This window comes from Rhinatrema bivittatum, chromosome 7 (assembly GCF_901001135.1).
Source record: "Rhinatrema bivittatum chromosome 7, aRhiBiv1.1, whole genome shotgun sequence".
NCBI classification, from domain to species: domain Eukaryota; kingdom Metazoa; phylum Chordata; class Amphibia; order Gymnophiona; family Rhinatrematidae; genus Rhinatrema; species Rhinatrema bivittatum.
In genome coordinates, this window is record NC_042621.1 from 309,197,736 (window position 1) to 309,212,322 (window position 14,587).

Consider the following 14,587-nt stretch of genomic DNA (forward strand, 5'->3'; position numbering starts at 1 on the left):
GAGAATCAAATAAAGCTATTTCAAATGGTGGGGGAAAGTTAGATGGACGAAGTGTTAATTGAAGGCTTTTTTTAGAGATGAGCATTAAGCCACCACCTTTTTTGTTTTTTCTGGGAATTGAAGAGGTAATGTAATCCTGGTTGGATAGTTGGTTTATTATGACGGAATCTGTGTTTTTGAGCCAGGTTTTCATGATTGCAATGAAATCTGGTTTGAGGTCCATGAGGAGGTCATTGAATAGAGGGATTTTTTTTATTATTGAGCGGGTATTGACAAGTATGAATGAGAGTAGCATATAGTTTGATAGTTGGATATGTTTGTTGTTTTTGTTGTTGCTTGGGTGTTTTAATTTGTGCAGAGGTTTCGTTTGTGGTGAGTGTTGATTATTTGGTGGTGAGATTTTGTTATCCATCTTTTTTTTTTTTTTTAATTAAATGTTGCACGGGTCTGCTTACCTCGCTAACTCCTCTGCAGGTCACGGGTTGGCTTCCCCAGCGGCAGCCGCAAGCTCCTTCAGGCCTTGGCATCCCGCGGCGGCGGTCGCAGGGCCTTCCACTATGTACCAGGCCTCACGCCAGAGTTTGGCGTCCTCAGTGGAGTTGGCCATGCCCCTATGGGCATGTGCTCAGACCGCCCGGTCTCTTGTAGGGCCAGGGGCAGGTCCTAGCTCCGTGGCGCGTCCTGATTGATCGCACTACTTAAGGAAGTTCTTGCCTGCACTTCCTTGCCTTGGCAATTGGGTTGGCACTGCATGTGTACTAAGTTTGCCTCCGCGTTCACAGTCTAGTTCCAGTCTCGTTCCAGCGTCCTCCTGTTCAGCGTCCTCCTGTTCCAGTGTCCTCCTGTTCCAGCTTCTGTCTGTCTTCCCTTTTGGACTGACTCTCTGGTACTGATCTCTGCCTGTTATGCCAGTCGGCCTCGGAGGACGTGGCTGACTGAGCTCACCTGCTCCGGCGGCGGCCTGCGGTCCTCCGGGACTCTAACGCCGGGGCCTTGGGTACGTCCGCTTCCCCCAGGGCCTGCCCCAGTGTCGGGAGGCCTTTTTCGGTGGCAGGAACACTGCCACCGCTGAAGCCCCACCCCCGACATCCTCTAAGACGCGCGCCGCAATCCCGGCCCCTTTCTTAAAGGGGCCAGCGCGGGAAACCCTGGGCAGCACCCAAGAGGGACTCCACCCCTTTTGGGGTATTTGAAGCCTCCACAAACGCTACTACCTTGAGTTAGCAAGGACTTCTGTTCAAGCTTCTCTGACTGTTCTAAGCTGCTCGCTTAGACGCCTCTAATTACCCTTTGGGGTTTCTTTAATTAACAAAACCGCTCCTCAGGGGTCTTTCTCTCATTTTTACTTTCAGGATTGGACTACCAGGTACTTGCTCCTTGAGGGCCTACTGGTCTGCTATCCTGCACCTCGGACCATCAGTCCCACCATCATCTCTACCAGAAAGACGGCGCACTACGCTCCCGTGAGTACCTCTACGATCCGGTGCTCCAACTCCATCCACCAGGCTTGGCGTTTGCCCGCACCACAGGTTGCTGACTATCTAGGACATCTGGGTGAGAATACATCATCAGAGACTGTTGAACGTATTGGCACTTTGCGGATCAGTGCTTTACCTTTCTGCAATACCATCTATCTACAGTAGTACAATAAAGCTTTCCACCTTCAGTGTCGGCTTTCTGAGATCAGCCTATCGCTGTGGTTCCCCATGGGGCCCCTCCCCGTGACAGGAGTCATCTCCACAGCAACCAAGAGTCCACTATTTACCCAGTTTACAACACTACCTGCTTCCTTGACCATTCTGATCGCTGTCTGGATCCTGACCTTTGCCTGCCTTGTTGACCTCATCTGACCTCTGGAACCTGACCCCTGCTTCGTTGACTACTCTTGGACTGATTCCTGGTATTTGACCCCGGCTGCCATTGACCACACCTCCTTGATTCTGGCTCTGTCCCTTGCCTTGTCATCGCCTACGCTGTACTGGCCTTCCGTGATCCTCCAGGCCTGCAGCCAAGAGACTGACTGCGTTCCCTTGCTACTGGTGGGCACACCTCTACCCTTCCTTTCTGGGAGACCCTGCAAGGCCCACCGAAGTCCAAGCGTCCAGTGTCCCCAAGGGCTCCATCCAGGGGGACCGCAGGCTTCCAGTGGTGAAGATCCTTCTAGCCTCTTTCTTCTCCTGTGCTCCGCCCCCTGGGGGCAGGTGCTCCCTGGGCCCGACCAGGGAGCCATCTGACACTTCTCCAGGACAAGGGTACACCTCCAAGCGCAACAGGTTGCCAAGGCCATGAACTCGGCAGAGTCTCCTGCCTCCAGGGCCCTACTGGGTTTGGCCACAACAATTCTAGAACATCACTGAGCCTTGGAATTGCTCACCTCTTCAGTAGAAAAGCTTCATTCCCAGTTGCGAGATACAGCTCTGGCCAATCCCGTTGGCCTATCGGCCTCTATGCTACCCAGAGCATCCTTGGCGCTCCCAGCACCTCCACGATAGAATGGGGACCCACGCCTCTGTTGTGGCTTCCTCAACCAGTGCTTCATGCAATTTGCACTGCAACCCTCCTTGCACCTGAAGGAAACAACTGAAGTGACCATCATCCTTTCCTGCCTATAGGGGAAGGCGCTTGCATGGGCTTCTCTGTTGTGGGAACGCTCCAATCCCATGCTTTCCAAGTTATCCGAGTTCATTGCTCTCTTCAAGCAGACCTTCAGAGACCCAGGCCGCCAAGCTGTAGCCAGCCATAATCTACTCCATCTCCATAAAGAGTCTAGGATCCTCTCCGAGTACACGGTGGAATTCAGGACTCTGGCTATTGAGCTCGGGTGGCAAGAGGATTGTTTGCAAGCCATCTTCCTAAATGGTCTCTCCAGTGCTCTCAAAGATGAACTCTCCGTCCGTGAGACTCCCATGTCTCCTCACTGGGAAAATTGACCATCGACTCCGGCAACGGCGCCTAGACATAAAGGCTTCTTGCTCTCCTACACCACGTCCCATGCATGTCGAGAGTCCTCCAGCCAACACTCCTTTATTACCACCTCCTCCTCCTGTAGAACCCATGGAAGTGAACCGTGGGCAACTGTCTCCAACCAAACGTCTTCGTCGGATGAAGGAAGGTCTTTGCCTTACTGTGACGCCTTCGGATAACTTCGGCAGACTTGTCCGGTCCGTCCTGAAAACTGCACCGCCTGAGCCCGGCAGGGGCCCCAAGCTTGGGTGCTACTGTCACCGGCCCCCAACTTCTGCTTCCAGTTACTCTGGGCATCAAGGCCCACTCCTTCACCACCACTGCTCTAGTCGATACAGGAGCAAGTGACAGCTTCATCATGGATGACATCATCAAGCTTCTGAACATTCCTCTCCAGCCACTAGAGGTGAGCCTTCGTATTGCCTCTATCCAAGGAGAACATCTTCCAGGTCTCATCACCCATCGAACAGTGGCAGTTTGTCTTACAGTGGGCACTCTCCATGAGGAGGAGATGTCCTTCTATGTGTTAAAAGTTCCACACATCCAGTCATCCTGGGGTTGCCCTGGCTCCAGGTCCATGAACCTCAATTCGATTGGCATTCCCTGCAGTTGGTGCAATGCGGTTCCAAATGCCAGAAGTCATGACTATGTCAAGTATCTCATCAGTAACCGTCTTGAAATCCACCACTCTGACTGGGTTGCCTTCCCAGTATGCCAAGTTTGAAGACGTCTTCTTGAAGCAAAAGGCGGACACGTTACCTTCGCTACACAAGCTGAATTGTCCCATAGAACTTCTGCCTGGCAAGTCACCTCCCAAAGGCAGAACCTATCCCTTGTCTCATCCAGAAACATTAGCCATGTCTGAGTATATTAAAGATAATTTAGAAAAGGGGTTCATTAGACCCTCCGACTCTCCTGCCGGAACGGGCTTTTTCTTCATTAAGAAAAAGGACAGCGGATTACACCCTTGTATTGATTACAGAGGGCTCAATGCCATAACCCAAAAGGACCGGTACTCATTGCCCCTTATGAGTTATTTGACCGCCTCCAAGGGGCTTGGATCTTTACCAAGTTGGATCTGATGGGTGCATACAATCTGATACGCATCCAACCTGAAATTATTTGGAAGACAGCATTCAACACGAGGGATGGTCACTATGAATACACCATGATGCCCTTTGGTCTCTGTAATGCCCCAGCGGTCTTTCAACGCCTCATGAACAAAATCCTCCAAGACCTTTGTATTCCTTTGTAGTCATGTACCTAGACAACATCTTGATCTTTTCTAACAACTTTGATTCCCACCGAGATCATGTTAAGCTTGTACTCCAACGCCTAAGGGAGAACCATCTCTATGCCAAATTAGAAAAATGCCTCTTCGAACAAAACCGTCTACCCTTCCTAGGGTACTTCATATCCGATCGAGGATTCTCTATGGATCCAGAGAAACTCTAGAGTATCCGAGTCTGGCCTCAGCCAGTTGGCCTTTGGGCCTTACAACACTTCCTTGGTTTTACTAACTATTACAGAAGCTTCATTGCCAATTAATCTACTCTAGCTGCTCCGCTCACTGCCATGACCAAGAAAGGGACTAACACCCGTGTGTGGACTCCCAAAGCACAAGCCGCCTTTCAGAAGCTAAAAGAAGCTTTCTGCTCTGATCCTTGTCTACAACACCCAGACCCTAGACACCCATTCATCGTAGAAGTCGACGCCTCTGCAATTGGAGCTGGGGCCTTAAGGCAGTTTTCTCCAAAGAGTAACTGATACCCTGTTCATTCTACTCACACAAGTTCTCTCCCACAGAGCAGAACTACACCGTCAGTGACCGAGAACTTCTAGCTGTCAAGCTGGCGCTCCAAGAGTGGCTCCCCTGGTTGGAAGGGGTGCAACATAAATTCACCATTTTCACTGATCACAAGAATCTTGAGCATCTCAAAGAAGCTCAACTCTTGAACCCTAGACAAGCCCGATGGGCACTCTTCTTCGAGCGGTTCAATTTCGAACTGCGTTATCTCCCGGCTTCCAAGAACCTCAATGCTGATGCACTATCTAGATCCTTCGAATCAGAGGATGTTCCTGATAGGGATGTGAATCGTTTTTTGACGATTTAAAATATCGTCCGATATATTTTAAATCATCAAAAACCGTTAGGACCACGATAAAATACCAATTCCCCCGATTTATCGTCAAAAAATCGTAAATCGGGGGAAGGGGGAGGGCAGGAAAACCGGCACATTAAAACCCCCTAAAACCCACCCCCAAATGCTTTAAATTACCCTGGGGTCCATCGGGGGAAGGGGGAGGGCAGGAAAACCGGCACATTAAAACCCCCTAAAACCCACCCCCGACCCTTTAAATTAAATCCCCCACCCCCCAAATGCTTTAAATTACCCTGGGGTCCAGCAGCGGTCCTTAGCTAAATCGGGGGAAGGGGGAGCGCAGGAAAACCGGCACCCTAAAACCCACCCCCGACCCTTTACATTAAATTCCCCCCCCCTCCCAAACCCCCCCAAATGCCACAAATTACCCTGGGGTAGAGCGGCGGTCCGAAACGGCCTCCTGCTATTGAATCGCGTCGTCTTCAGCCGGCGCCATTTTGCAAAATGGCCACCGCAAAATGGCGGCGGCCATAGACCAACATGATTCGACTGCTGGAGGTCGTTCCGGACCCCCGCTGGACTTTTGGCAAGTCTTGTGGGGGTCAGGAGGCCCCCCCAAGCTGGCCAAAAGTTCCTGGGTGTCCAGCGGGGGTCCGTGAGCGATTTCCTGCCGCGAATCGTTTTCCATACGGATAATGGCGCCGGCAGGAGATCAACTGCAGGAGGTCGTTCAGCGGGGGTCAGGAACCCTCGCTGAACGACCTCCTGCAGTCGATCTCCTGCCGGCGCCATTTTCCATATGGAAAATGGCGCCGGCCATACGCGTATGGCCGGCGCCATTATCCGTTCGGAAAATGATTCGCGGCAGGAAATCGCTCACGGACCCCCGCTGGACACCCAGGAACTTTTGGCCAGCTTGGGGGGGCCTCCTGACCCCCACAAGACTTGCCAAAAGTCCAGCGGGGGTCCGGAACGACCTCCAGCAGTCAAATCGTGTTGGTCTATGGCCGCCGCCATTTTGCGGCGGCCATTTTGCAAAATGGCGCCGGCTGAAGACGACGCGATTCAATAGCAGGAGGCCGTTTCGGACCGCCGCTCTACCCCAGGGTAATTTGTGGCATTTGAGGGGGTTCGGGAGGGGGGGGGAATTTAATGTAAAGGGTCGGGGGTGGGTTTTAGGGTGCCGGTTTTCCTGCGCTCCCCCTTCCCCCGATTTAGCTAAGGACCGCCGCTGGACCCCAGGGTAATTTAAAGCATTTGGGGGGTGGGGGATTTAATTTAAAGGGTCGGGGGTGGGTTTTAGTGTGCCGGTTTTCCTGCCCTTCCCCCGATTTAGCTAAGGACCGCCGCTGGACCCCAGGGTAATTTAAAGCATTTGGGGGTGGGGGATTTAATTTAAAGGGTCGGGGGTGGGTTTTAGGGGGTTTTAGTGTGCCGGCTCACGATTTTAACGATTTTCATGATACTTTACACACCCAAACGGCAACAATACGATTCCCTCCCCCTCCCAGCCGAAATCGATCGTTAAGACGATCAAGGACACGATTCACATCTCTAGTTCCTGATGTTCCCAGGCACATCATTGATCCTGCCTGCGTATCTCTTGCCGTGACCACTATAGTTCCAGCTGGGAAAACCATCATTCCACATAGATTATGTGAACGAGTTCTGAAATGGGCTCATAATTCCAAGTTGACAGGACACCCGGGTCGTACCAGGACCCTCGAGATGTTGTGGAGATATTACTGGTAGTCCAACATGGTGCAAGACTCCTGTAACTACGTAGATTCATATCCAGTCTGTGCCCAATAGAAACCACCTACCGGATGGCCTTGGGGTCTACTGCAACTGCTTCCAGCACCCACCGAGCCATGGCCCAGCATCTCGACGGACTTCATTATGGACATGCCTCTGTCACAGAACAATACCATGATCTGGGTCATCATCGACCGTTTTTCGAAAATGGGTCACTTCATTTCCTTGCCAAGCCTTTCATTGACTCCAGAATTGGACAAGTTGTTTTTAAAACATATCTTTCATCTCCATGGACTCCCAAAGGAAATCATATCCAACTGAGGACCCCAGTTCGCTGCAAGATATTGGCGCTCTCTATGTAAAAAGTTCAACATCGTCTTGGATTTCACTTCGGCCTATCAACTACAGGTCAACAGCAAAGCTGAAAGGACCAATAGGACCTTGAAGACATTCCTTCATTCCTATGTGAATGACCAGCAGGACAACTGGTCCGACTTGTTACCCTGGGCTGAGTTGTCACATAATACCCATGTCGCTGCTGCCTCCGATGTATCACCGATGTATAAAATTTAATAAACCATTAAACCATTAAACCATTCTCAGTGGTATTTGGGTGACAACCTTGGCTACCACTGCTAGTTCCTCTTACAGTTCCTTCTCCAGCTGCACAATTCATGGCCCACACCACTCTCCAGGTGTGGAATCAAGTTAAAGAACACCTCAATCAGGCCGCTGAGCACTCCAAGCGCACTTCTGATGCCCACAGATGTCCCACTCCACTCTTTGATCCTGGTCAGAAGGTGTGGTTAAGCACCCAACACATAAGGTTGAGACTCCCTTCTCATCGCCTGGCTCCCAAGTTCATTGGCCCGCTTCCAGTCCTCTGGAGAGTGGGAGCAGTGCCTTACCAACTTCAACTACCTTGTGCCATGGGCATCCACAACACATTCCATGTCTCCCTTCTGAAGCCATTGGTCCTCTCCTGGCCCTCTTACAGACATCCCTCGCCATCTCAGGTCTCTGCCGAACTCGATACCACGCTTCAGGTAGAAGGGAATACCTCTTATCCTGGCAGGGTTATGGGGCCAAGGAGAATTCATGGGAACCATCCCATAATATCTTTGACAAAGAACTCCTCAGGACTTATCCTGAAAATCTCCGGCCGCGTAGAGAGAGGCCTAGAAGGGAGAGTACTGTTGCGCACGGGCCTGCTTACCTCGCTATCTCTTCTGCAAGTCACGGGTCGGCCTCCCCAGTGGCAGCCGAGAGTTCCTCTAGGCCTCTGTGTCCCACGGCGGTGGTCGCCGGGCCTTCCACTACGCCCCAGGCCTCATGCTGGAATTCGGCGTCCTCAGTGGCATTGGCCATGCCCCTATGTGCGCGCGGACCACCTGGTCTCTTGTAGGGCCAGGAGCGGGACCTAGCTCCGCAGCGCATTCTGATTGATCGCACTACTTAAGGAAGTTCCTGCCTGCACGTCCTTGCCTTGGCAATCAGGTCGGCACTGCATGTGTACTAAGTTGGCCTCCGCGTTCACAGTCTTGTTCCAGTCTCATTCCAGCCTTGTTCCAGCGTCCTCCTGTTCCAGCGTCCTTCTTTTCCGGCATCTGTCTGTCTTCCAGGTAGTACCTTCGGACTGACTCTCTAGTACTGACCTCTGCCTGCTTCCTTGACCATTCTGATCGCTGCCTGGATCCTGACCTTTGCCTGCCTTCTTGACTTCGTCTGACCTCTGGAACCTGACCCCTACTTCATTGACTACTCTTGGACTGATTCCTGGTATTTGACCCCGGCTGCCATTGAACATGCCTCCATGATTCTGGCTATGTCCCTTGCCTTGTCATCGCCTACGCTGTACTGGTCTTCCATAATCCTCCAGGCCTGCAGCCAAGAGACTCCCTTGCTACTGGTGGGCACACCTCTACCCTTCCTTTCTGGGAGACCCTGTGAGGCCCACCTAAGTCCAAGCAGCCCGGGTCCCCAAGGGCTCTCCCCGGAGGGACCGCGGGCTTCCAGTGGTGAAGCTCGTTCTAGCCTCTGTCTCCTCCTGTGCTCCGCCTCCTGGGGGCAGGTGCTCCTTGGGCCAGACCACGGAGCCAACTGACACTGCTCCAGGACAAGGGTCCACCTCCAAACGCAACATTAAAAAGAACCGGTCCAAGTACAGATCCCTGAGGCACTCCTCTGTTTACCCTTTTCCACTGAGAAAATTGACCATTTAATCCTACTCTCTGTTTCCTTTCTTTTAACCAGTTTGTAGCCCATGAAAGGACATCGCCTCCTATCCCATGACTTTTAGTTTTCTTAGCTGATGCTAATCGCACCATTGAAGGATCATGAACTTAGAGGAAAGGAAGGATCTTCATGCTTTTCTCAGATTGTGGGAAGGAGGGAGCAGAATGCACAGAATGTGGTGAGAGTGGTTCCAGGGCCTGAGAGCTGCAGGAAGTAAAGCCATCAGTGAAGGGAGCTTGCTTGGGGGCCCAAGGGAGAAAGGGATAAGCAGAGCCTGAAAACCTGCTTGAAGTCGGGTGAGAGGGTGCAGATAAATTAAACATCAAGAAAGGAAATTTCACCTCCAGAAATAAAGGAACCTCTGAGGACATGGTCAGGAAATCTTGTTTCTTATTATTCTTAAACTGCCGAAATGTCCCAAATTTCCCGTGTCTCTCCTTCCCTCTCCTCTTTGTGTTGTGTAAGAGTTGTAGGGTTGATTAATGTTATAAAAGCATAAAAGAGAATTGATCAAAACTCTCCTATTTATACTGCTGGGTTATGTTTCCTTTTCATTCGTTGCTACTTCAAGACCCTCCCTAGGACCACCTTTTACAGCTGGTAAGTGACATTATCTCAGGTAATAATAACATTGCCCCTTTTGAATCTGTGATACAAATCACACAGCCTCACAGGACACCAGACGTCCCATCCCAGAGGTGTCTCTTCCCAAAGTGCTGAATTGTAAATTGGGATAGGATCCTGGGTCCCATGGATTGTGCTGAATGTCCTCAGTTACGTTTCAGATCTTCTTCTTCTATGTAATCAGATGGCCTGAAGTGTTAGGGCCGTGTGGGAGCTTCAGGTTATTGGAGAACTATCTGTGCCTACTTTTACCGGCATTGTCAGGAGGAGATCCCGGGGAGAGGAAAATATCCTGTGCATATTGCAATTTCAGATCTATGGGGGTTGGTTTGCCTTTGAGTTGTTGAACTCACAGAAACAGACGCAAATACCTCAGCTAGATTGTCCTGGCAGCAATAACCAAAGGAAAAGGAAACGTGAAATTTTGCACTAATTATTGTCTTCAGCCTGGCGTGGAAAACGTCCCTGCAGTATTTGCACCAAAGAGGGCAGATTGATTATTGCCCCCTTTCGTAGTATTTAAAGCCTTTTACATGCATTACATGCATTAAAAACTGTTTGTATACGCAGATGTTACCACTAAGGGGATACTTTGAGAATTCCCCTCTGATGTTTATCTGATTATTGTTTCTACATTACTACTGTTGTTTGATTTATTATAAAGCTGTATTGATCTACAAACATTTGCTCCTCTTGTGCCTGTAGGTTCTATGCATGAGGTGCGGTTGGTGAATGGCTCACACAGATGTGCAGGGCGTGTTGAAGTTTACCATGCTGGAAAATGGGGATCGGTTTGTGATGACCTGTGGGATACAAATGATGCAAATGCTGTGTGCAGACAGCTGGGCTGCGGTTCTGCTGTTGCGGCTCCTGGCAGTGCCCATTTTGGCCAAGGCACAGGCGATATTCTTCTGGATGATGTGCAGTGCAGAGGGGATGAGTGGTTCCTGGGCCAGTGCTCCAGCCGTGGATGGAAAGTGCATAACTGTGGTCATCATGAAGACGCCGGTGCCATCTGCTCAGGTACCATTTCCTATTCCCCATCACGTGAGATCTCAGTTACTCCTGTATGTGTCAGCGTAGCCTTTGAGCAGTATGGACAGTTTCAGAGAAGGACGTAGCTTTATTCCAATACCCCCCCTCCAATGTATTTCTTCCTTGGTTTTTGTTAAGGGCTATGCCCTAAAGTTAACTGTATTTATCTGTTCCTTGTAAGGGCTTCGCCCATAAAGTTCATGTTTTACTGTGAACCGATGCGATGTGCAAACGGACATCGGTATATAAGAGACATTAAATAAATAAATAAAATAAATTCCTTGTTCTGGAAAAGTATTTCTTCTTTGGAGTAATCCTTGCCTCATGAAAGCTGATTGGATTGTGAAATTAGATCATTTAACACGTGGTTTGAATAAGATCCTGTAATGCTAAATAAAGTTTTAGTTTTCATAAGCTTCTCCCTGCTATGGATGGAACTGATGAGGCTCCAGATACTCTTGATAGAGCAGGGTTACATAAGAACAAAAGGACATGCCATACTGGGTCAGACTAAGGGTCCATCAAGCCCAGCATCCTGTTTCCAACAGTGGCCAATCCAGGCTATAAGAACCTGGCAAGTACCCAAAAACTAAGTCTATTCCATGTTACCGTTGCGAGAAATAGCAGTGGCTATTTTCTAAGTCAACTTAATTAATAGCAGGTATGGACTTCTCCTCCAAGAACTTATCCAATCCTTTTTTAAACACAGCTATACTAACTACACTAACCACGTCCTCTGGCAACAAATTCCAGAGTTTAATTGTGCGTTGAGTGGAAAAGAACTTTCTCCGATTAGTTTTAAATGTGCCACACACTAACTTCATCGAGTGTCCCCTAGTCTTTCTATTATCCGAAAGAGTAAATAACCGATTCACATCTACCCGTTCTAGACCTCTCATGATTTTAAACACCTCTATCATATCCCCCCCTCAGCCGTCTCTTCTCTAAGCTGAAAAGTCCTAACCTCTTTAGTCTTTCCTCATAGGGAAGCCGTTCAATTCCCCTTATCATTTTGGTAGCCCTTCTCTGTACCTTCTCCATCACAATTACATCTTTTTTGAGATTCGGCGATCAGAATTGTACACAGTATTCAAGGTGCGGTCTCACCATGGAGCGATACAGAGGCATTGTGACATTTTCTGTTTTATTAACTATTCCCTTTCTAATAATTCCCAAAATTTTGTTTGCTTTTTTGACTGCCGCATTATACTGAACCGACGATTTTAATGTGTTATCCACTATGACGCCTAAATTTCTTTCTTGGGTTGTAGCACCTAATATGGAACCTAACGTGTAATTATAGCATGGGTTATTTTTCTCTTGCACTTATCCACATTAAATTTCATCTGCCATTTTGATGCCCAATTTTCCAGTCTCTCTAGGTCTTCCTGCAATTTATCACAATCTGCTTGTGATTTAACTACTCTGAACAATTTTGTATCATCTGCAAATTTGATTATTTCACTCATCATATTTCTTTCCAGATCATTTATAAATATATTGAAAAGTAAGGGTCCCAATACAGATTCCTGAGGCACTCCACTGCCCACTCCCTTCCACTGAGAAAATTGTCCATTTAATCCTACACTCTGTTTCCTATCTTTTAGCCAGTTTGTAATCCACGAAAGGACATCACCACCTATCCCATGACTTTTTACTTTTCCTAGTAGCCTCTCATGAGGAACTTTGTCAAACGCCTTCTGAAAATCCAAGTACACTACATCTACCGGTTCCCATGGATTGAGCTGTGTGTCCTCAGTTACATTTCAATTCTTCTTCTTCTATTTAATGCCCACTCATCAAGAACTCCCACTCATCGAGAAAGAACTCAAACCATCATCTAAGCAAAAAGGACCATGGTACACCCCTGAATTAAAGAAGACCAAACACCTGTTAAGACAAACCAAAAAGAAATGGAGACGAAACCCCACTCCCCAGCTGAAAGACAGCTTTAGGACCATACTTTATATTTACAAAACCGACATTGAAAAAGCCAAACGCGACTACTACGCTGTGAAAATACATAACCACCAATCCAACCCTAGAACCCTTTTCACATATGTCAATAACCTCACCCAACCAATTCAAAACTCACCCAGAACGGCCAATAAGAAAAACACCAGCAATGAGCTAGCCCGATTCTTTAACAACAAAATATTAAATCTAATCGCAAAAAAGCCATCACAAACATTGATGTCACAACAGAACCAAGCACAAACGACGATAAATGGACACATTTCGAAAACGTTGCATCAACCGAAATTGAAGCAATCATACAAAACATCAATCCCACATCTCATCCCATTGACCCAATTCCTATAAAATTCCTTAAGCAAATACCGAATTACATAGCCAAACCAATAGCAAGCATAATCAATCTATCACTCGATCAAGGCATATTCCCTGATAATCTAAAATGCGCCATCATCAAGCCAATACTCAAAAAATTACAACTCGATGAAACCAATCCAAAAAACTTCAGACCAGTCTCGAATCTACCCTTCACAGCCAAGATCCTTGAAAAAATTGTGAATCGTCAACTCTCCAAACACCTGTACACCCACAATATACTATCCCCTGCCCAACATGGATTCAGATTATCTCTCAGCACCGAAACACTAGTACTCTCCCTCTCAGACAGCATCCTCAGAGGACTGGACTGTGACATCTCTTATTTACTCATCCTCCTTGACATCTCCGTGGCATTTGACACTGTCAATCACAAAACACTACTACACAGACTAAATGAAATCGGACTTAAAGGCACAACCTCAGCTGGTTTAAATCCTACCTATCCAATAGGTCATACAAAGTCAAATTCAACGACACAGAATCCAAGCAGATCCCCCTCCCCCACAGAGTACCGCAAGGTTCCTCCCTTTCCTCCACACTGTTTAACATTTACATTACCCCTCTGTTCAAACTCCTAAATGAAATAGGACGGCTTCACTATGTATACGCCGACGATGTGCAAATTCTACTCCCAATTAAAGACTCGATTGAACACACCCTAAAGCTATGGAACTCTCACCTTACATCAATAAAATACCTTCTCTCTCAACTATCCCTCACTCTCAATCACAATAAAATAGAAATCCTATACATATCCAACAAACCTACCCCACCTCCCTTCACTGACCCCTCCACACACCAACACACAAACCAAACACTCTCCACAGTAAAAAGCCTTGGCGTCGTCCTAGACAGCCAATTAAACTTCAAAAAACACATTAACAAATACTATGAGATGGATTCCACAAACTCCAAATCCAAAGAAAACTCAAACCACTTCTATACCCACAAGACTTTTGAACAGTTCTACAGGCTCTTCTCTTTTCTAAACACGACTACTGCAATGCCCTACTACAAGGATTCTCAGCTTCCACCCTTAAACCCTTAAACCCTTAAATAACCGATTCACATCTACCCGTTCTAGACCTCTCATGATTTTAAACACCTCTATCATATCCCCCCTCAGTCGTCTCTTCTCCAAGCTGAAAAGTCCTAACCTCTTTAGTCTTTCCTCATAGGGGAGTTGTTCCATTCCCCTTATCATTTTGGTTGCCCTTCTCTGTACCTTCTCCATCGCAATTATATCTTTTTTGAGATGCGGCGACCAGAATTGTACACAGTTTTCAAGGTGCGGTCTCACCATGGAGCGATACAGAGGCATTATGACATTTTCCGTTTTATTCACCATTCCCTTTCTAATAATTCCCAACATTCTGTTTGCTTTTTTGACTGCCACATCACACTGAACCGACAATTTCAATGTGTTATCCACTATGACACCTAGATCTCGTTCTTGGGTTGTAGCACCTAATATGGAACCCAACATTGTGTAATTATAGCATGGGTTATTTTTCCCTATA

General features: G+C 48.0%; 1 protein-coding gene across 1 annotated transcript in view; it reads left to right on the forward strand.

The window, feature by feature from the left end:
• Nucleotides 1-14,587, forward strand: part of DMBT1 (deleted in malignant brain tumors 1) — a 306,433-nt gene that overhangs the window by 259,685 nt on the left and 32,161 nt on the right. The window contains exon 34 of the mRNA XM_029610571.1: nucleotides 10,386-10,703. Coding sequence (XP_029466431.1) covers nucleotides 10,386-10,703 — 318 coding nt within the window. The remainder of the gene's footprint in view (nucleotides 1-10,385; nucleotides 10,704-14,587) is intronic.